Source organism: Nothoprocta perdicaria, unplaced genomic scaffold (assembly GCF_003342845.1).
Source record: "Nothoprocta perdicaria isolate Ctin4 unplaced genomic scaffold, notPer1 scaffold_103, whole genome shotgun sequence".
NCBI lineage: Eukaryota > Metazoa > Chordata > Aves > Tinamiformes > Tinamidae > Nothoprocta > Nothoprocta perdicaria.
In genome coordinates, this window is record NW_020454128.1 from 1,868,018 (window position 1) to 1,891,084 (window position 23,067).

Sequence of the window (23,067 nt, forward strand, 5' to 3'; positions counted from 1 at the left end):
CGCCGAGCTGCTGGGCCTTRTGCACCAAGAGCTTCACCCCACGTTGGGCTCCTGCCCCTCACGCGTGCTCCGTGTTGGCGCCACAACCTGCCGGTCGGAGCCAGGGCCATTCCGGGTCTCGGTACGGGCTGCTCCGGTCCAGCAGACGCCCGCCTCGGAGCGCTGTGTGGATGGAAGGCATCTCCCTGCGGGAATGGGTGTTGGGCCCGTCACTGGCTTCACGGGCAGGCACGTACCTGGGACAGAAGAAACGGGAGCTCTGGGGCTTGTCCCGCGCCCGTGATCTCACTCTGCTCGGGTTGGAGCTGGAACGTTTCCCGGGCTTATCTGATCAAAGACAATAGTGCAGGGGGCAGGTAAACAGCCACCCGGGCTTCGCCTCCCTTAGCTCCTCTGCGGGCTGTGCAGGAGAGAGCAGCACGCGACACGAGCTCCCCGCCAGCAGAACAGCAAACCGACCCAAAAACGCGGGTTCCTCCCCACCCGAGCAGGGCAGCTCGTGGTCAGGGACCATTTCTTACTGAATTGTCCACTGGGTGCTTGAACTCCGCTGATGAGAAGTGCCTGGGTGGTGAGATCACCGAAGCTCTGCTCATTCATCCCCTCCCTCTCAAGGGCTAGTTTCAATATTTCTCACTATCAGTGTTTTTACCACAAGTTATTAGGATCTGCCTAGAAGCCACACAGCATCATGAGCGCACTGCAGATCCTCGGCTGCACTAGAGTAGATTGGGACAAAACAGCATTAAATACGTGTTTTCATTCACCTTTTGTCTTCTTATGGCTCACAGGCTATTTGGAGCAGGGAACGGSTCAGATCAGGGCTGTCAACTCCAAGCATTCAGAATCATCAAACTTGAAAAAAAAAGCAGGAAAACATGAAATTAAAATAAAAGCATGTATTTGAAAGTCCTTTGGTTTGCTTTCCCACTTTGCCCAGGTTTGTGTTTTCAAACATCTTCTGATTCCTGAGGCCTAGAAAATTACATTTTTTAATTTAAAATAATAATCTCAACAAGAACAGCCTCCTTCACAAGCCAAGACACTCAYGTGACTCCAGGGATCAAGGGTTTAGGAAAGCCAATAAACATGCTGAGATTCTTGAAGAACTCATGAAAGTCAGGAGGATTGTTGGTGCCTCTTCTCTACCAGGATGAGGCCCTGAACATGGACATTTATACTTCTTATCTTGTTGTTAGGAACGATCATCTCTTCTCAGAAGTGAGCCGTGTCTTCATACGTTATAGAGGACTTCTGGCACTGCCCTTGCTGCTGGCACTTCATATAAGCTGAGGAGCAATGGCTTTTGCTTTCCCTTTGTCTAGTCACCTTTGTTTGCTGTGGCTCCAGTGGAATCATCTCAGGGCAAATATCCTTCTGAGAGGAAGAGTCAACCCTTCAACACCAGGGCTGCAAGTAATACCCCTCACAGGCCCTTATGCCACTGGAGATGTAAAGAGGCTGGGAGTCCCAATGCATTACAGCATTTTTAATACACCCTTAATGTGTGCCTACCTTAGGAAGAGCTCAAGCATCGCTCGAGCAGCTGAGGTATGCAGAACAGTTTAGATAAGCAAAATAAGACAATCTGAATAAGTGCAACAGCAGAACAGATATCCATCTCGGAGGAAACAGTGCAATTAAAGCTGTTGTTCTATGTTATTACACCAACTAGGGGTTGCCTATTGTCCGCAATACCAAGTAAGTGCTTTCAAGGCCAATTTAATGGAGGACAATGCAAGAAGCAAAGAAACAGCACGTTCAAGTGTAACAACCCTCGCAGCCAAAATGCCCACGGATGCTCTGGCATGTGCTAGGAAAGGTGCTATTATTACTCTAAAGCTTCCCAGCTACGCTGAGTAGGTCTAGAGCAGCCACTTGATTACACACTTCAACCGAATGCTTGCATGGAAGAAAGGCAAACAAATTGTTTGATGAAAAGAAGGTTACCTGAGGTTACTACGACGGGGCACACTCTCTTCGGCCTGTTGAGAATCCAGTCTATTTTTAGTGCACTTTCTGGCCAGCTTTTTCAGAAAGAAATCCTTGCAAAACCTGCTGCCTCAGCACTCTGTCCTGCAATGTAAAAAATTCTGCAAATGTGCATTCTGAAAAGATACCCTTCGTGACCATCAAGTTATTACATCTTTCTTTATAAATGACTTATCTGGACAGCAATTTCCTGCCATAAAAGCCAAATAACCAGAATCGTCTTATTTTAACAGAGCATACAAGAGGGCAGTAGGAGGTGGTCTTCACTGACCACCTGCTCCATTTACACCTGCCCAGAGGCTCTCTCATCTTGCAAGAAGTGTTGAGGTCACTCACAGCCCTCCTGTTGCTTCCCAGACAGACWGAAGATTAGAAAGGCCACAGGTGATCATAAAAGGCTGCAGTTGAGAGGGGTGAAGGGAATTGTCTCATGACCCGTGTGGGGAAGAGGTCATTTTTGCAGCAGACAGCATTTCCAAAAGCTCCAGAGATAGCTAAGGGCAAAGCACAAATGAACTTGCGGTTCGCTCTGCTTGTGACTCACAAATAGCTGGAARCAAAAGGAGGAAGCTGCACACACAGAAAGCAAAATGCAAACACCACTTTGGGATATATTTCTCACATAAGTATTTCCATGAAAAAGACAGTGGAAGATGACATGCAATCTGCTGCGTGGCAGCTGTTCCTCACCAGCCTCCCTTCTCAATGGTCTCACATCACAAACACATGAGTAATTACTGCAAGTAAAACACAGCATAAACTTGCAGCCCATCTCCTTCTCAGCTTCCTGGAAAAGCAGCCTTTGGGAACACGCCTTTATCCCAAGGCTCCTACAGGCTTTGTCACACATAGCCTGCAGCACATGGCAATGGTAATGGGGGGCAAGAAATGCCGCTGTGCTGGACAGAGCATGCTGCAGTGGACACCGAGGGACCTGCCCGGCTTGGTGCAGGGGAAGGCACCTTTGCTGAGCTGCTACAAAGCCCAGCGTGGCTGGTGGGGAGCCATGAACACACTGGGAGCTCTTTGTCAGGAGCTGCAGCCACCTCCTGTGCCAGGAAAAATCTCCTGCCGCAGAGGTAGCTCAGGCTGGACAGTTGCTTCTTTGTTCAAGTTCTTGCCTCTAGCGCAGAGGTGAGATGGCTCAATAAAATGTTCACTATGTACTCTATGTGTGTGGGAAGCAATTGGAGCCCATCAAGCTGGAGACATTGTGACAGGTCGTCCAGGTAAAATAGTTCTGCTTCCCCTTCTTGTTTGCCAGAAAAAAGCTCAAGCTCTTGCCAGCTCTCTCCAAATTCCCCATGAGTTTTGCTGAAAGGCTTAATTGTGACAGGACCTGCAGGGCTGGCAGGTGCAGGGCCTTCCCTGGGCACCACAGTGGTGGAGGAGGAAGGGAACAAGCTGAGATGGAGCTTGGTTCATCAGGATCCAAGGAGCACACCCRGCCCTGGCCATGCACCCACGCGTGCTCTCACAGCGACCAGCAGCCTTGTCCCACCACCAGGCTCGCACACACGGCAGGACCACATGCAACACCAGCAGAAACAGGGCTGGACGTAATATAGAATGTTCTGAGCAGCGTTAACTTGAGTTACAATCATTTTAAGTCACTTAAAGAAATTATGAAATGGTAGCAGTTCTTGAAGACTGCAGCCAAAGTTCCTGGAGCTTGAGTTAACTATTGGCAACCTGTATTCAACCATGCTGGGGAAGGAGAATCATCAAAGTGCTGCAAACAAGCAGAAGAGATATGCAAAGACGATGAAGTAACTTTTCTTTTGGTCTTTCATTTTTAAGAAAAGGGAAGGAAAGAAAGAAGGAAGGAACATGGAAATAACGCTTGTCACATACCATATATGTCTATGATCTTCAAAGTAAATAAAATGACAAGATTCTGTGTTCTACTTCGAGCCATTGAGTGGCTGGCACTCCCTGATGTAATTTCAGTTACTGTTTTGGTGAAATTAATTCACCTTAGGCATCTTTAGGWGCTGCACAGAAGCTGAGGGATGGGCAGTGATAAACCAGAGATGCAATTTCCAGATGATTATATCCCCCAATTGAAAAAAGACCTGGTAGCTAAGGAAAAGAAGGATAATTCACTTTGGGAACGTCTGAGACAAGAGAGGCCAGTCTAAGAAAGAGCTTTATGTATAAAGAGCTGGTTTTAAAAGTGGAACTTAAATCCAGTCCAAGGGCCCTGGAAAGCAATAGAAGGTCTTCTGTTGACTTCAAYGGCTTTTGGATCTGCTCTGAAAATGGAGGAGAAAGGCCTGAGCTGGCAAGCAGCAGACAGCTTGTGGGGAGACTGGAATGTAGCTGAGAACAGAGAGGAAGCAAACAGCAGAGCGGGGCTGGATCCCAGAGGCAAAAGCCACATGGGCTTGTTTGTACGTCAGAGAAAAAGAACCCGCAAGCCAGTCTGGGCTGAGGCTCAGGGAGAAGAAACTGGAGGAAGGTGGAAGGGAGGTCATGGTTTGAGCTGAAGCAATAGACTCACAGTGGGTCTGGTGGGAGCCAGTGAAACGCTGCATCCTYTCCCTGAAAGGGCTCCCAGGAGGAGCAGGACGTGGACACTCTTCTCTTCCCTTCAGGCAGGACTGCTCAACTATTTGTTGAAACTTTCCCAGGCTTGGATAAGGGAAGGGCAGAAGGGAACAACTGGAGATACATGGAGGAACAGAACATACCACACCTGCTTATCTCTGTCTGCACTAATTATATGGGTCTTCCTCGCTGCTGTGGCTCAACAAATACCAGTCCTTCATGTACCTATTCATGTTACCCTCAGTGAACAAAGGTGGAAGCATAAAGAGATTTAGAGTCAATTTTTCAGCAGTATCTATGCAAAAAAAAAAAAAAAAGTCACCTTTTCCCTTTGCTCTTATAAAGAAAGCACACAGGAATACCATTATTCCTGTGATGGGGATACCTGGCGGAACAGACATATTCAACTCTATGCAGGCAGGAATGGAAGTCACTCACGTAGCCATTGCCAAGTTGCTAAGAGGCTTCACGAGGTCGGAGGCAGCTCTCCGGTCGGCCGAGCAGATCTCTCCTGATGGATACGTCTCACACCACCTATGGAAGCAGCAGCTACAATTAGCCCATCAAGGAGTCACTGAAGCAAGGGCATAACCATCTAGTGCTTCTCAATTCACAAGCAGAGGTCACATCCAAATCCCTTTTGACTCCACCAAAGGCCTTCACCGCATCACGCTCCCTTCCTAATACCGGTATTTTGCCAGGACATGGTGCCCATCCATAAACATCACTGTTATTTCCACGCTGCTCAAAAGCACAGCTTAAGACCACGAGCTTAGGAGATCACCAGCCTCAGCTCAGGGCTTTCAAGCAGGTGACAAAGAGAAGGAGCCGAGATAAATGCTGGGACAGCAGCCGCTCATTTTTAAAAACGGTTTTTCCAAGTTCCTTATTTCTTTGTGCAGGGCAAGGAAGAGGTGCAAGAGTGCGCTGTGCCCCGAGGAGAGCCCTGTCCTGCAAGGACCCCGTGCCTGCTGCGGGCAGGGAGGTCCCAGCACAGTCTCCAAGGATGCCCTYAGGAGGAGCCCAGCGCTGCTGGGATCCAGGCTTCCTATCCAGCAGCAAGGCAAAGGAAAACAGGAGGAACGCTGACCTGGATTCTAGCAATGCTGCTGCAGGTCACCAGAAGTGCTGGGCTCCAGCCCATCCGCAGAGCAGGCCTGAAGCTTTGCACAAGCCCTGGGGCAAACAGGGGCCCTTTTCCTCTCTCGGACCCTTTTCCTGCCATGAACTTGGGCTCCGAGGACCCGCAAAGCGCTTCGGGAGCCCAACCACAGCAGTGCTAGGCTGGAAGAACCCAGTGCTCGTGCTAGCACATCCCAGCGCCCGCTCGGAGGCCAGGGYGCGCGTTTGGGCTTCGCTCACGCTGTGAACGAGCCTGACACCTCCACACACCCTCTAAAAATGCCCTGCTCCTCCCAAGGCCTCCAAAGCACCAGGGGAAATCAACCCCAGGGCTCCAAGGCCAAGGAAAGAAGCGGGCAGCAGGGCGAGCAGAGCGCAGGCCCTCGCACAGCACCCACGGATGGAGACGGCTTGGATGCTGCTGTGCAACGCTGGATACTGCTGTGCAACGTCGGATGCTGCTGTGCAATGCTGGATGCTGCTGTGCTACGTTGGATGCTGCTGTGCAATGTGTAGAGCCAGTATGAACGATGCTCACAGCCCGCACACAGAGCGGCCGGTGCGACCCAGCGCAGCCCCGGGCTCCCCGTGCCAGCTGCACGGGGCATGAGGACAGCGGGGCCTCTCGAGCAGCCCCGCAAGGACAGGGYGCTCGCTGCCACCAGGGAGGTAACGCCACGAGCTTCCATCTAGACACGTAGACTTCTGCTTAACTCATATTTGATTACTCACTCGTCCACATCCCCTTTTYGCTAGATGTCTGTCACATGAGCCTAGGCAAACATTACTAATACAGACGGAGGGAGCAGAAAGGGCATCAATACCGAGGGGTGATTCACGGGCTCGGCGGTGCTCGCACCTTTCCAAGCGCCCTGCTCGGCGGCGGGAGCCGAGGCCGCCGCCGTGGGTGCCCGGCCTCGGGGAAGGCTCCCGGCCTCGCGGCGCCTGCCGGCCTCCAGCACCAGCCTCCTACTCGGCACGTCCCGCGGCGACGGCGGCACCACGGGAAGGGCGGCACACGCCCGCGGCCAGCCGCGGCACCGGCAGCGCTAGGACAACGCCGACCTCCTGATTCTTCTCCGCTGAGCAGCTCCGGAGAGCTTACCCCAAAGGAATAATCAATATATCACCATTGGAGTGACATTAGCTCACCGGCAGGAACTTCCGCTTGCTGTAACACTTTGTGATTTGAAAATTGTGCAACACCTTCAGTAAACACTTCCTCATCTGGGAAGCAGAATAAAGCTGAACAACTCACTCGCTCCCCTTGGCTGCACAGCAGAGCAGAGCTCGGGCGCAGCCCAGCCGCGCACACGGGCGCCGCGGCGATGCCCAACACGCTGCTCGTTTCGGTCGTCTGGCTGTGCTTTCTGCGGCCAGGTAAGCCTTGCCTTTTCTTCTCCTCTTCTCTAATGGCTCTTGGGAGCTTGCTTTCTAGAGCTTTTATGAATTTGTAATTATTAACCTGCAGATAACACCGGAGAACAGCAAATAAAAGTAACTGGAGACTTGCGGACGTTAAGGAGTTTCTTTTCTTTTCTTTTGCCATTCAAAGCAATTATTTTCAGTTCTCTAGTTGGAGAAATGTTTACCTGCATGAAAAGCGGCTACAGATTGGCTAAAGATTGAGCACAAGCTGGTTTTGCGAGCCAGTTAAGACAGTGCTTCCTCTGCAAGCGAGCAGAAAACTCATCCAATTGGGACAACTGACTGCAGCGACGCTTTGGCAATTTAAGGACAGACTTACAGTTGAATTCTGCTAATTACACTACCTAAACTAGTTAGCACCGTATTTTCTCAGGTTGTGAGCAGAGAGGTTCCTATGACCTACCCTTAGTGAAGGGCACGTTTTCTTTCCACGTGCATTCCTTCTTTCACTTGGTATCAATAGGGAAGAGATCTTTGCAGAAGGTGGAACGCAGAGGCATGCACGGGTTTTGTATGCACAGTTACACACGCGGGTTGTAATTGAAGGGGCATTTCTGCGATTTCACTAGCTGCACGGAATGCCTGGGTACATACACATTCCTGTTGCTTACGGTGGTATATGTAAACAAAACCTCCTCATCAATGAAATCCTCACTATAATGGTATTTTTTCCTGGTTTAGGTTGCTTGGAAAATGAGATGATTATTGGTTCCTTCTAAAAGCTGACTCCAGATAATGCCTAGAGCAAGGTGAAGGTAGTATATGGAGTTGATTGAAAAGCTGCCTCCAAGGAAGGATTAGCTCCAGAACAAAACTAACCTGTTTTCCTCGAAACGCTGCTTGTATCGCACTGCAGGAAAAGGTCAAGTTTAGTGCTGAGTCTTGGTTCAAATCCAACCTAAATTTGMAGTATCAGGGCTACAATCTGCCTTCTAAACAGCACTTGTAGGACCTCGTTTTCCCAAATACTACCAGCTGCTGTCCCYATCTTCAACAGCAAGGACTGACGCCTCTGCAAGACGTGCTGAGAAACAAAACTTTGTCCAGAACCACACGGGCTGGCTTTGCATGTTGGTTCAGGAAACCGCAACTGCTGGCAAAGGAAATCCTATGGGAATTGCATAGCGGATTGTGACAGCTGGAAGGAGCCAGGTGTGTCACCTTGGGTGCACATTGGAGGTGACTGCCTGGCACACCAGATGAGCACTTCCTAGAGACAGTGCAGGGAATACAGGAGAAAGGAGGGGTGCAATAGATCAATTAACACACGGGACTTAATTCTTAAATGCAAATATGCAAAATATGCTATTTTAAGAAGTTAATATTGTATTTGCATAAATGTACATTTGTTTCTCTGTAGGGAACACCAACAAGAAATTACCTGGAGTTGAGCAATACGAAGTAGTTTATCCACAGAAATTGCACACAATACATAAAAGAGATGCAGGAAGAAACAATGCAAAGGTATTAAGAGAGATAATTCTTGTCTTCGGGAGTGTGGAGGGAGATGGATAAGTTTCTGCAGAGCCTGAACAGTTTTGGCTGTCAAGGGAAAGGGCTTTGGAGCCAAACAGAAGATGCATCAACTCCAGGCCTGGTCAAAACAGGTGCTGGAAAGGCAGGGAAGCACCCACAGGTGATCAGAGGATCTTCTGTGCTTCTACCTCTGCATGGATGTATTTTTTGATACTCCTCAGATTTTGAGTAAAGTCTGGATATTTTAATCCATGAATAGTAATCTATGGATATTTTAATTTGAAGCAAGTTAAACCAACCACTTGAAACTAAGCAAGCTTTTACATACTTCAAGGTAGAACTATTAAACTTTTTGAAGTTAAGTGCCCACTTGGGCACTTTCCCGCATATGCCGGGCGTGTTTATGATTGCAGGAATGCATTTGCAAGGCTCAGTTATTCCTCTCTGCAACAGCTGTGCAACAAAGTGAGCTCCTGCTTTTTCTAGAAGTGCCAAACTGCTTGGTGGGAAGAGGAGGGAAAGAAAGTGGCTGGCAGCTCCGCAACAGCCAGCTCCTAGCAGGGCCAGGAGCTCTCGCAGCCCATATTCTAACACTTAAATTTGTTTACAGACAAAATACGACGACACAATGGTGTATGGAATCAAAGCCAGCGGAGAGGAAGTCATACTTCACCTGCAAAAAAATAAGTAAGTTCAGTTGCATTTTGTGAACTCTCTTCCCTCGCTGCAAGTGGCTCTTCGGGTACAAAAAGGCAGGACTTGGGCTCCTAAGAGAGCTGTGTAAATGTAACCTCCAACTGCCCGGGCAGGGGAGGACAGGGCGGGATGGGACGGGAAGCATCGTGTCACTGCTTGCACTAGCTTGACATAATACTCAGCCATATGACACTGTTGGGAAGGAATGATCAGCCAGCCCTGGGAACTCTGTTCTCCCATGTATTTCCTAACTGCCTAAAGCCACTGGATGCTTAATGTTTGCATACTATTTTACAAGCTTTCAACATCCACGTATTGTTTGTGGGTCATATTTGGTCGTTCTCTTAGTAGAATCTTCAGAGAAGAAAAACATCCATGAAACAGGGGCTGTGTTGGCTTTGTAACTCCTCCAAAAACGGAAAACAACAACAGAAATGCAATTATCTTCAATAGCAAGGCTTCTAACACTCCCTAACTTAGCACTACAGCTGTTGGGCTTTTTACAATGTAAGATATTCTGGCCATGGAGAGGGCACAGAGAGCAGTGGGCGTTGTTCCACAGCACAGCATACAGAGAAGGCCATTCCCCTGCAGAGCAAACATTAAATAAAGCACAGGTGTGATTTGCTGCTTGCTGCCTTCACCAAAATATTTGAAATGGTATCAAAGAAGTCTGTTTTAATAGGTGTGTTTCTAAAGGCTGGGTAAATACAGCGATGCTATAATCAGTTCATGTTAAACATATACTATAATTAAATGTTTGGCCCAGCTTAAATCTAACCCAAATATTTGAATGATTTTTTTTTTGCTGGATGTCACTCTTTAAAAGGAAAGGGGATTGTGGGAGTTTGGAGTTGTCCAAACAGAAACAAATGGTGACTTACTTTGGTGCTGGCTTCAACGAGAAAGCCAAAGGCACCGCGTCCCGCAGGAGATGGGCCCCTCTGCTCTCAGGTCCTGATGCACAGCGCTGCGCAAGGACAGAGATCTGAAGAGAGAGAAAAGAAAAATCAGCTTCAGAGTGATGCAAAGGCACAGGCTGGTGTGAGCAGAGCTGCCGAGTGCGCAGACCCGCYGAGCTCTTGTCCTCTTGCACTGCCTGTGCAAACAGATATTCCCTGTCAAGGCTACCAGGAGATCCTAGCAATAAAATACACAGAGTTTAATTTTGTTCTCATTTTAGAGATGTCCTTTTTTTGCCTAACTATTATGAACGGGCACAATTATCGACCCAGCAGTCTTGCTTCCCTAGTCTTTCGATACTAATAACCTAAATTCCCTGGCCACTTTCTGAGCTACATAATTGCCTTGTTTCTAGATTACTCCAATTTAAGTGTTTTGAATAATAACTGTACTTTATTCTTTGCAGGCATCTATTAGCTAGAGACTACACTGAAACAGTTTACTCGGATGACGGTCAACAAATAACAACCAGTCCCCAGATCAAGGTAATAAGCAAAGTCTCCTCTCCTTTGGAGAGGGACCCAAACACTTGGGTTTTGCAGGAGGTCTGGATGTGGCCGTGAAACAGCAGCGTGACCTGGGACAGAAAAGAAAAATTCTTAAGTGCAGATGCTAAGCATTAAGGGACAAGGCAGAATGGTTCTTGATGCTGGGGGAGCTGCACCAATTCACACGGGCTAGGAATCAGATGCATGTCTTATTTGCAAGGAATAAAAGGTCTCATCTCACAGCCGATAACACGTGCCCCGAGCTGGACCTGTCCCCAGCCCTGCAGTCCCACCTGCAGCCCATGGATTCAGATCAACTGGTGCTGCCCCATGGGCTCCCTCCCTCCCACGCTCCCGGCACCGGCGCAGGTTGCCCAGGTGGCTGCTCTGAACCATGACAACTCAGTGACCCACGTGCACACAGAAAGGAAATCAGCAGCTAAGCTATTTTATWATTAGCTGCGTGCCCGTGGCTCCTATCCTGCTGCTCTCCAACAAAGGCCTCGCTTGCAGCGCTCTGGCCCCGGTCGCGCCACGTGCTTCGCTACCTGCAATTTGGAATACAAAACCCAGCAAGCTTTGCCACAGAGTGATTAGCAGGAACAGGGGGATCCTGGTGGAATGGGCACGTGTGAAGAACTCCGCGTTGCTTTTTGTACAACAAACTCTGATTGCCCCAATTTTGCTCCAATTGCCCTCCCTGGAAGGATCCTGGGAAAAGTAAATAGCAGCTATACCTGCTTAAAGACAATCTCAGGCAGACCTGGCTAGGCAGCTTGCTGAATGAGGAATTCCTATTCTGCAAATACTTCATTAAGATCTCCTTAGTTGTTTCTCCTGCACCCTTAAGAGATGGAGAATAGCTTACTACTTTTTATCTCCAGTTATTTTCACTTTGTGATGGCCTCTTTACTGGGAGAAAGCTGGCACAGTCATGGAAGATAAAATAAATGGTAAAAGGAAACCAAAAATCCCCGTGGAAAGAAAAGGCACATTGGGTGCAGCTTTGAATGCCATTTTACAGGCCTCTATTAAGAAATCTAAGGAAAACGCTAAGGGTAAAATTTTCCATAATACCTTAGTGACTTGGAGCTCTTTTTGAGTGCAGAAATGCCCATTAGAACCTAGATTCCTAAATCACAAATGCGTCATGGAAGTTTATCCTCTAAGTCTGCCTTTTAATATAATGTATATATTTTAATCTCATCAAAGTRAATGCATTTAATTGTTGGGTTACGGTTAAAGGGTGTTTCCTTGAAATTTTGCCACAATAAAATAATTCAGCGTGGATCTTAGTTCAGCAGAGCACATCCATACACGCTTAATTTTGCACATTCTTAACCGTCTGCAAATTTGCACATTTTGCAGACGGTTAAGTCTGAGATCACCATACATGTGCTTAAAATACAGAATAAGAGGATGATGCTGTTAAAGTGGAGAAAGGGAAGGCAAACCGATCTGGGATGCATAAAAGCCAAGTTTTTAAAGGCCTTGGGCCGGGTCATTGCAGTTGCTAATACCTAACCCAGTCTGACAACGCGTTTTTTCTTTCTCAATAGGATCACTGTTACTACCAAGGTTATATTCAAAACGATGCTGACTCAATAGCAAGTATCAACGCGTGCAAAGGTTTAAGGTAAGACGGAGGTTTGGTTCTCTAAGGACAACGGTAGCAGACTGCACCTATTCTGAGGTTAAATTTTCCAATTTACATCTTAAGCTACATCTAATGCTGTGAAACAATATGGCATCAAAGGCTGAGCTGCCTCGGGGGACAGTAAGTATGTGTAAATGGGTATTATCTTTTATTCATGATTACAAGGAAACTATTTTAGGAAGGGAAGGGAAAGGAAGGAGAAGTTTCCTTTCTATTTCAGTCCCAGCGCGTATAAATCAAAAGCCAAAGGACATCTATACAAGTAAATGTATAGGAATGATACATTTATCACAGCAAAGCAGGTGACATAAGCCTAGTGCTTGGAGTTGCTCTCAGKGGATGTTTAGGGATGATGCTCCTAGGAAGCTGCACTGACACTTCAAGCAGAAGGTTCCCTTATTTTCAGTGCTTTCACTGCACTTTCAGTATATTTCAGTTTCAGCAGCTACAGCAGTTATCAAAACTTGCATTTGCTTTTAGTATTTCAGCTTTTCAMCTCAATTAAGGATGAAATCATATCTTTGATTCCCCACTGAATTGAAATTCACTTTTCAATCATCTCTGCCAAACACAAAAATCCTAAATTTAAATTTATTTCATGCCTAACCCTATTTTTTTTATTCTGGCCTGGCAGTCTCCTGCTCAGAGACTGCACCTGATCAAGCAGAGCTTCCAATTGCCTCAGCAGCCTTGATTTCTAYGCTTAAGTTATTGGAGGCTCTGCCTGAACGCAGCAAAACCAACTGGCACTGCAACAGTGCCTCAATGACACTTGCACGTGTGCTAAATACTGCTAGATAAAACGCTGCTATCCTGACTCTGGCCTAACCTCTGGGGTTCAAGAGATCCCAGTCTAACTTAAAGAAATTTCCACAGTGGATATTTTGAGACCCAYGGTCAGAAATACCTTATTGAGCCCTTGGGAACCTCGGATAGAGAAGAACACGCAGTCTATAAATACGAGAAACTTGAAGACAAGTCCATAAAAACCTGCGGAGTCATCAACAGTACCTGGGAACCGGAGGCAAACGACGCCAGCGAGATCTTCAAATCAAGCAGCGACCCAGAGGTGAGTGCAGTTTAGACACAGAGCTGAAGCCACAGGAGAGCTGTGCGCCTGGCACAAGTCCCACTTTGTCCGGGGGCACCTGCAAAAGAGAAGCAGGGTGAACAGTGGAGCAAACTTAGGTCTGAAATAACCAGATTAAAATGTGCCTGACCTTAACAGAGCCTCCGCCTGAGTAAAGCTCTCCTGCACATACTACCAGGTGCCCATGCGCTTTTGAAAATATTTAAATTCTTTTTAGTAAATAACCTGCCACAGATCATTTTTAAAACAAGACAGTCTCATTCTAAATAGCTTAGTTAAAGAAATAGCCTGGTGATTAATACATGGTTTTATAATTGAAAGGCTTGAGCCTGAAACAGGTCCTGAAAGATATTTAAAATACATCTTTTCTTTTAGATGAAAGCATATCTGAAAGCCAAAAAATATCTGGAAGTTTACATAGTTGCAGACAACACTATGGTGAGTATTTAAACAGGTATTTCTCTTTCGATCCTTTACAGGTGACCYTTCCAAATCCTCATGTCCCTGGGCTCCTATTACAGCTATAGTGCGAAGTTCACTTTCTCACAGACTTTGATTAGAGCTATGATCTCTCAAAATTAAGTGATTTTGAAAATCCCACCTGGAGATGACACAAATCCAGAACAGACAGCAAGTCGCCCATCGCATCTAACAATGTTATGTTTCCTTTTCTGGGGAAGAAAAAAGTCTTTGGGGATTAAAACACAGCCCATGTACTAGTTGTTTCATAACTGAGGGGAAATTTCCTATTTACTTTTTCAGTTTAAGAAGTATAACGAAGATGTTAAAGCTGTAAGACAAAGGATATTTGGAATAGTCAACTACATCAACACGGTAAGAGCAAACATTGCTAGGTGGAATGCAAACAGAAGCGTTCCTTCTTCCCTTGCAAGCTTCGTGCATTAATAAATGTAGGAAAGAAGGTCAGCTTAATTGCCATCTAAGAAACAAATCTACCTGTTGGGAAAATGTGGAATTTCTTCAAAAACACTTCAAAGTTTTAAAGCCATTTTTATAGCTGGCTTCAACTCGGTGAGAAGAAGCTACCATGTTTTGGCTGGTCTGATTTCTTTCTTTTGCAAATGGGAAGCGAGAAAAAGCTTAACCGGGGCTTGGAGCAGAGCACATTGCGAGGGACGAACATGGAATGATGACCAGGGTAAGCGTGTGTTTCTGAAGACTTTACAATACTCTGCCTTACAACAGCAAGGCTGTTTCGATCCTGCAGGTTTATAAGGCCATAAATATCCACGTGGCATTAATTGGCCTAGAAATCTGGACGGATAACGATAAATGCCGCCTGAGCCACGCGGCGGGTTCCACTCTGGACAGCTTCTCAAAGTGGCGTCGCTCCGATTTACTGCAAAGGAAGAGAAATGACAACGCTCAGCTGGTCACGTGCGTATGCTCCCGCTTCCCACTTGCATTTCCAAGCATGCTACAGCTATGAGGACTCAAAAGCCCATCGAGATGCTGGCTGTAATTAACTGGATTTTGAGTTTCCCAGTAGCAAGCTGTACAAATGACAGGATGAAAGGATGCAGTGCAGTTTTGGTGTCTTGCTTTGCTTCATGCAGCAGGGATTCCCCACTAGGACACAATACAAGGACTCAGTGCCAGCATCTCAGCCCCTGCAATGTAGACCCTGGTTCAAACGCAGTCTCCCTGTCCCCACCATGGTCACAAAAYAGTTGAGTGCCCTAAAGACTGCAGTGCTTTAGTCTTAGCATTARAAGAGCCATGGCATGAACTTTAATGTCTGTGAAATGCAGATTGCCAAACTAAACCAGCGCTCAGTTCACTATGCTGGCTCAAGTGCAATGGCCCTGATTCATCCAGGCACTTTACTATGTTTAAAACACTTCATCAAGGAGTTTACACTGAAACAGGTGCTTCAGTCTTATTACCTGCAATGGAATTCAAGTACGCATTTAAAATGAAATGTGCATTTAATTGTTTTGTGATCTGCAGAGATCTTAAGTATATCCTTAAATACAACATTAAGCCAGGGACTGCAAACCAGAGAGGAAAACAATCCTCTACTTAAAGCCTTCAGCTTTGCTAAAGCTCACAGGGACTTCCGATGTGCTTCCCAATAGCAACTGCTGCATTTCATTCTGCCTTTTTTCTTCCTTGCAGAGGGTTTGACTTTGAGGGCACTACAGTTGGACTAGCCTTTCTAAAATCCATATGCAGTGATGTATATTCTGCAGGTATTATTCAGGTCTGATTTGTTCTTATTCTATTTTTTAACAGCTTTTCCTTGTCTTTTACTCAACCAACAAAGAATGTTTAGGAAAGCTATGAAGAGTGGGATATTTACAGTTCTCTATCTGGCTCACATCATCACCTATTTAGGCTGTGGAAGTTCAATGCTAGAGATTTTATTTTAAATGAAATGTAGAAGTATGAAGGCTGATATTTGCTCTGTTTAAATATCAACAGCAAATTGACATGTTTTTAAATTGACCATATTTGAAGCAGCGGGGTCCTGTGTAGTCACGGGAAAGAAATAGGGAATCCTGTGCCTCCCACTTAGGCTTCCTGTTTCCGAGGAGGCTTCTCCGTGCCCACAGGTGGAAGGCAGGAATGCTGTCCTCCCCAGTGGGTTTAAGCGACCGATGGCCTCCACCACAACACGAACCACCAATTTAGCTGTGGATTGCCAACAACTAAGCTATTCTGCTCACAAGCTTAGGCTGAACAGGGATGCCAAAGCGTGCGGCAGAGGCCGTGGACGCTCAGGATGCTCCATACTGACTATTGCTCATAGAGCCGAGCTCACTCTCTAAGGAACAAGCCCCTTCCTTTCCCTGCCGCTACCAGGCGGCACAAAAACCAAGCTCAGGGTGAAGATGGAGCGCAGCTTCTGCCATTCCTTCCTGGTGCACACACAGCGTCACAGGCAAAGGTTACCTGGGTGTGACAAGAGATAACAATATCACATCCACCAGGTCACCCCAAGCACCCAGCCAGCCAAAGAGAGGATTGGGAGTTTTAGTTATTCACTTGCCCTTAATGCTCAGTTGTTTCTCCCTGCCAATTTACTTATGCTGGTCGGGGGATGATCCCATCCTTAAACTATTAAACAATATCCAGATTAAACTGTGAAATAGATGCACACGAGAGCTTGGCCTGACCAACAGATCGATGCCTTGTGTAGCAGCACAGATAATTTTAATTGAAGTAAAATTGCCCCATTTCTTAACCATGTGGTTTCACTGATGCTCTAAAACACTCGTGGAAATAACAGGCTGTTCTCCTGCCCACAGGACCACAACAGAAATGAAATAGCGGTTGGAGCCACCATGGCCCACGAGATGGGCCACAACCTGGGCATGAACCACGACACCAAGGCCTGCACGTGCAGTGCCAAAGTCTGCATCATGACCGACACTGTCAGGTAGGTGTTTGCAGAGAAGGGCGAGAGCTCCAAGGCCAAGGGCCATTAAGGAAGGGCTATTCTAATATAAATCCTCCTGCTTTTTCCATATAGCTCTTTAATCCCCGAGAAGTTCAGCTCATGCAGCCTCCAAGATTTTGAGAAATACATATTGAACGACATGCCRAAGTGCTTAACTAACATCCCAGACACAAGCAACATCGTAGCCCCTCCGATCTGCGGAAACAGCTTYGTGGAAAAAGGGGAAGAATGCGACTGTGGGACTCCTGAGGTATCTATCCACGGGAAACTTGGAATAAAACACGTGCTAGAGGCAAAACTCAGGCTGCGCAAGAGCTGGCTTTTCCTAGTGCCCAGGGTAGTCATTTTGCACGTAAATGTTCTTGTGGTGCCCAAATAGCTGCTCTGCAGCATGGTCATCCTGGTAGCCCCTACGCAGAAGTGCAGCAGAAGGGAGAAAATYCCCTGCTCCCCTCACATGGGCCCTCCACACCTCGTGCTCTTCGTGAGCTGCCGAGAACCACCAGCACGGTTCGAGGTGAAGGTACCTGGGGACGCCAGGGGCAGCTCCAGCCCGGCCCTGCCTCCCCGTGTGGGCCGACTCATTGAGAGGGGCCCCCAAGGCGGGCGGCAGGGCTGTGACGGCTCCGCGCTCTGCCGCAGGAATGCACCAACGCCTGCTGCGACGCCGAGACCTGCACGCTCAGCACGGGGGCCCAGTGCGCGCACGGCGAGTGCTGCGAGAACTGCCAGGTGAGAGCCGGCAACGCGGGATGCCGCCTCCGGGAGCAGCACCTGGAGATGGAGCTCGGGTCCTCACCGCTCCGACACGGGCGCTGCACGGCCCGGGCTGTCCCTGTCTGCTCGCTTRGCCAGCAGAAATGAGTTTTCCCCCTATTTTCTCCTGGAGAGAGAAAACAAACAAACAAACAGACCCTAAGATCAGGCAAAGCTGTGAACAACCCTGTAAAGAGACACAACCGACTCGACGTTAGATCAGGGCAYGGCCATTAATGCAATTTGCGGAGTCTGGCCCCCCATTTCATCTCYGTCAGTGTGATTTGAAGGCAGGAGGAGCTCACACGCTTCCCTTCCATCCCTTTTGGCAGTACAAAAAGCCCGGAGCTGTTTGCCGGGCGGTTAGGCACGACTGCGACCTGGCCGAGATGTGCACGGGCGCCTCCGAGAAGTGCCCCGCGGACCGCTTCCGTGTGAACGGGCACCCCTGCGACGCCGGCAAAGGCTACTGCTACATGGGAAACTGTCCCACCCGGGAAGGCCAGTGCAAAGCTGCTTTCGGGCCGCGTGAGTACAAGCTGGCTTCGGAAAAACTAGAGCCTAGGTCAAAGGGAGAGATAAGGGTAGACTGGGCCTAGTGTTAATCGTCAAGGATCGCTCTGATACCAGGAACAGCAGGGGTGCATAACTAAGGTCTACTTTCTAGCATATGCTTAATGACTATTTTTGTGTTTGCACTATACGTGATTAGAACGGCATGAGCCGAGGGCCACAGCACACAATGTGTTTCTAGAGGAAAAGGAAGTGGCAAGTTAATTCCTCTTTTGCACAATGGTGACAGCTTTAGAATGGTGTTAGGTGAAAGTGGAGTTCTTCCTGTGATAGATAAAGGAGATATTCACACTTCAAATTAACTTCCAAACTTGCTACTAGTGCGACTATGACTGCTTATTCCATATATCCCTGTTAAAATATGCATTTGTTTGCAAAAGCACAGATTCTGGAGAAAATGAGGACACCCACACGACAGGTGTTGCTTTATGCAACAGAAACACTTCAAAATCTAACCTGCCCCCTGCTTCTCTCCTTACCTTTTGCTATCACTGCATCTCTCTTTCCTCTCCACCAGAGGCTACCGAAGGTGCAGCTTCCTGTTACCGGATGAACGAGAAAGGGGTATATTATGGATACTGCAGAAAAGAAAAAGGTAGTCACTCCCCATGTAAGAAAAAGTAAGTGCCATGTTACAGGAGGGCATCCTTTGTCTTTCACCTTGAGTTTGACTCGCGGTAAAGACAATTTTGAAGTCAAATCTAATTGCCCAAGAGTATTACTCAGAGAAGGGAGCAAAGCAAACTACCCTGAGGAAACTAATAGTGTGTGCATTTGTCCGTGCAAGGTTGCTTGTGAAGGTGACTCAATGTGTGTCTGTGTGTGTGTGTGTACAGTTCAAAATGTTTTCCAGTGCCAAGTCATTGCTACAGCGACTCTTTTTCTCCTTGCAGAGATATCATGTGTGGGAAGTTGTTCTGTGCTGGGGGGAGSAAAATGCCTCTGTACGGGAGCCTGGTGACTTTTGAGTCATGCAGAGCCAGCTTTCCACACCTYGGAGAACCAGATCCAGGGATGATCCTCAATGGAACCAAGTGTGGTGATGGAAAGGTGAGTGGAGGAGAGCTTTTTTCCTATGCCTTTCGGACAACATCCAGAGGTTGAATGAGAAATGACACCAAATTTTTAACGTGGGTTTGAGCGACTTGCATACCTGTTTCTATGGCTCCTTGCCCTCTTCCTGGCTTCACGCCGTAGTGAGAAAGCTCTGCGTGTTCTGAAAGCCGCATGTCTGGCTGACATGCACCCTGTACGTTCCAGGTGTGCAGCAACGGCGAGTGTGTCTACATCGAGGATGCCTTCAGATCCACCAACTGCTCCGCAAAGTGCACCGGACACGCTGTAAGATATGAGTTTCTCACGTTACCCATCTTGAAAGAAGTCAGCTGACGCAAGTCAGCTGCAGACCCTACTGATAACAGTATTTTTTAAGAACTCTTTAGGATAGGAATTTGCAAAAAAAAAAAAAAAAAAGCAGAGGCTTCTCATATTTTTATGAACATAGACCTTACTGACAAGTTATCAATATTTTTACTAGGGGAATTGCAGGACATTCTCTGGCTCTGCCACTGAGCCACAGATCTCCACCAATCTCTCCCAGGAGTCCTTCTCTTCTTGAACATAATCATGCTCATCTTATTTGAGCATTAAGGAACCCTACAGAGTGTGCATGTTGCTGGGGGCCTTACACTGTAGCTTCCACTGCAAAAATGCCTGCAAAAGGCACAAGATAAAGGACAGGCCTGTTTCTCTGCTAATGCATAAAACGAGCACTGCTTTTACAACTCTAAATTTTAGTGCAAGGGAATGGAGAGGGGCTCTCCAGACTTAATATCATTGAGCTTATGAGGAGGCCGCCGCAGGGGCTGCGAGTTCCCCTTCCCTGCTGCTCCCCCGCCGAATGCTGCCCTGCTTTGCTTCCCCAGGTGTGTGACCACGAGCTGCAGTGCCAGTGCGAGGAAGGCTGGGCGCCGCCCAACTGCGACAGCTCGACRGCCGTCACCAGTGAGTACAGCACGGGGCTCCCCAGCGCCGGTGAAACCGCCGGCACCGGCCTCTGCCAGGGAGAAAGGCCTGGGTTTAGTTAGTCTAAACACAGCTCAGGCAGTAACAACAGTCCTCAAATATGACAGATGTAGCCAGGGAAAATCCCTCTCTGTTGGTGGTAAGTCAAGARGCCATAAGTTTGCCCACCTGTGGGGATGAACGCAAGCCCAGCCGCCGCGGTGTCAATGGCCCTGCTGGGGTAGGGAAGGGGACGCTGCGGAGCGGTGCTTGGGCGTTCAGGAATCAGCAGCCYGTGTTCTCTCTCGCTGCCAGCTTTCGCCATCGTGGCCGGGGTGCTGGTCGTCCTCGCCGTCACGGCCGCCGCCGCAACGCTGCTTCTCCGCTTCCGAGTGCTCAAGAGGTAAAACGCCCTCTCTGACGAGAAAATAACATCTGAAATTGGTGACTTCTAAGGGGGCTCCAGGCTGGGGCTTTCAGAGGGGGTAAAGGGAGGCTCTGAATGAACACTGGGGYGCCGCGGGCCCATTATCTCCACCAAGGGGTTTTAGAAATCCTCTCCTCAGGGGAGGGTTCACAACTTTGAAGCAACTCCGAAAATCAACCTTACAGTAAATGAAAAATACAGGAAGAGGGGACGCAAAGACACGGGGGCAAGCAAAGACATGGCTACGCAGCAGGCCTCGAGGAGCAGGGCTGGCACTCACACGTGCAGGGGTTGTTTCACGGGGGTGGGAYGTGCAGCTCTAAGTTGTGCGTTAACATTTCCGCAGCTGCCAGGSCCGGAGGGGTCCCGGAGCTACGAACCAAGTGTTTGGGAACCAGGAGCAGCTCACGGCAGCGGCAGCTCCCGCACGGACGGTAAGCGTGGGACAGTGCCAGGGCCAGAACCAGAACCTGGCAGATGAGGGCACTAACCAGAAATGTCCGTGTCTGCAGGTGCACGACAAGAAACTCCTCCTTCCCGTCCCCGTGCCGCAGGAGGCCAGGCCGCCGCRCCACAGCGTGAGTATTCCCGGAGGATCCTAGTGCAGTGGGATCCCTCCTTCGGCCAAAGCCGGCCTCCCTTCACCCTGCAGGGAACGCATCCTCTTGCCYGTTTTAGCCCACCTTCCACACAGAGCACGAGCCCGCGCGCGTTCCCAGGGACATGCACATTCACAGCGTCTATTCACAGGGAGTATTTTCCCATTCTGCCTTTTCACAGCCTGCCATAAGGCCRAAAGGGCCCCCACCTCCCGTCCCATCCAGCAAACCAGCCTCTGCTCCCGCTGAAGAAAGCTCCGTAAGTACAGCCCGCCCCCGGGTTTCGCAGAGACGCATCAGGAAAAGCCACTCATTAACATTAGCAGTTTCTGCAAATTAACATTTGCAGTTTCTTTGCAGTTTCTGCAAAGAAATCGCAGACTTTCAAACCCTGCACTGTCTAGAGCAGGGGCCAGAGCCAGCCTTTGGGCCGTGCAACCCACAGCCACACCAAGTATTTTTAACCTGGGCTGGTTACTCAATACAGATCAATTAACACACTGATCATGGCTCAGGGCTCTTCTGAGACAGGAGCTCTACATCCCTTGTCCATTTGTGCTATTGCACCCTTCTCTGTGTGGACAGATTACCCCAATGCAGCCCTAGCTCTTCCCCTAGTAAAATGCTGTAGTAAATATATGAGTTTATAGTAGCAGCAGCTGAGCTCTGGGGAGGCTCTACAGCTGCTTAGGCAGGAAAGCRTCAAGCCATTGAAATCCTATTTTCATTATAGGCACCAGAAAGAAAATGCGCTCCCTTGCCAGTTCCCAAAGGGAAACCTCCACCTCCACCAAAGGTAACTGGAGTTAAAACGTGAGCAGCAATTCTGCAGGGATGGCATTTGCTCCAAGTGCACCAGGCACAGCAATTTGTCCAATTCTTTCTTTTTCATTCAGGCTTTAAAACCTCCTGCTAAYCCCCGAGTGTGAAGCATCTGAAACAGGGCTCATCAAGATTCCAAAATTTTCAGGGACACTTCATTTGTCCTGCGATTCCTCCATTTTTGGCAAAGGCAACTGAAATAGTCTTCCTGTTTTCTATTAGAAAAAAGAACAAGTGACTGACAGCTGCTTTGAGCAAAAAAGTTTGTTTTTCAGACAGTGAGGAACTCTTTGGTCGAGACATGAAGCTGCTGCCCGAAAGGAAACCAAGCAAAACAGCTACTTGCACTGAGGTGTAACCTGGGAGTGAGTTATGAAAGCTGCTGACGTGCCCTGGCCCCTCGGCCACAGTGGGGCACCCGCGCATCCCCCCTGCACCCATTGATCCCGCATGGATTGGCAAGGCCGGGAGGAGCAGCCCTGCTCACAACCTGCAAACCTGGTGTTACGATCCTGGGTCTTTGCCAGCCCCATCACARCTGCACCTAGGCTTGTGCTTCACTCGCGAGCTGCAAGCTCTGGAGAAAGGAAAATTCCTTCCCTTGRGAGAAAAGGTTGGAGGCTGTAACCAGACCACAGAGTGGGAACACTTGGATTCTGGRAAGATCCTTTCGGACCCCATTCTCTCATTAATCCTCATGTTGCTGGCTAAAGAAGGCTGCAGCTTCGAGGAGGCGGCCCTGGAGATGAGCTCGCAAGCGGAGCAGCAGGAATTGAGCTGCTTGGGGGTCACAAGCTCCAGCTGTGGAAGGGATCTCAGCTGCCATCACTTCCCTTGGAGAGCAAAACTGAAAAAACAGAAAGGACAGTCAACAAAGCCCTTAATCATTTATTTTATTTGCCCCTCAGCTCCAGAAATAGCTTCCCCGTCCAGGATACACACGCCTTGGTGTTTTCGTTTAATTGCCCCTGCAGCAGGAGTGTTATTGCAGGGCCGCTAA

General features: G+C 48.4%; 1 protein-coding gene across 1 annotated transcript; it reads left to right on the forward strand.

Moving 5' to 3' along the window:
• The first annotated feature begins 6,894 nt into the window (after nt 1–6,894).
• On the forward strand, nt 6,895–22,252 carry ADAM28 (ADAM metallopeptidase domain 28). The gene is made up of 24 exons (XM_026043257.1): nt 6,895–7,044; nt 8,453–8,556; nt 9,179–9,255; nt 10,634–10,712; nt 12,275–12,351; nt 13,249–13,441; nt 13,838–13,900; nt 14,225–14,296; nt 14,691–14,860; nt 15,602–15,686; nt 16,735–16,865; nt 16,959–17,136; nt 17,529–17,618; nt 17,975–18,170; nt 18,733–18,835; nt 19,109–19,265; nt 19,476–19,556; nt 20,141–20,219; nt 20,535–20,622; nt 20,993–21,086; nt 21,159–21,224; nt 21,427–21,504; nt 21,979–22,041; nt 22,142–22,252. Exons 1-24 carry the CDS (start codon nt 6,993–6,995, stop codon nt 22,172–22,174), a joined length of 2,409 nt encoding a protein of 802 aa, XP_025899042.1. The 5' UTR covers nt 6,895–6,992; the 3' UTR covers nt 22,175–22,252.
• The last annotated feature ends 815 nt before the right edge of the window (nt 22,253–23,067 follow it).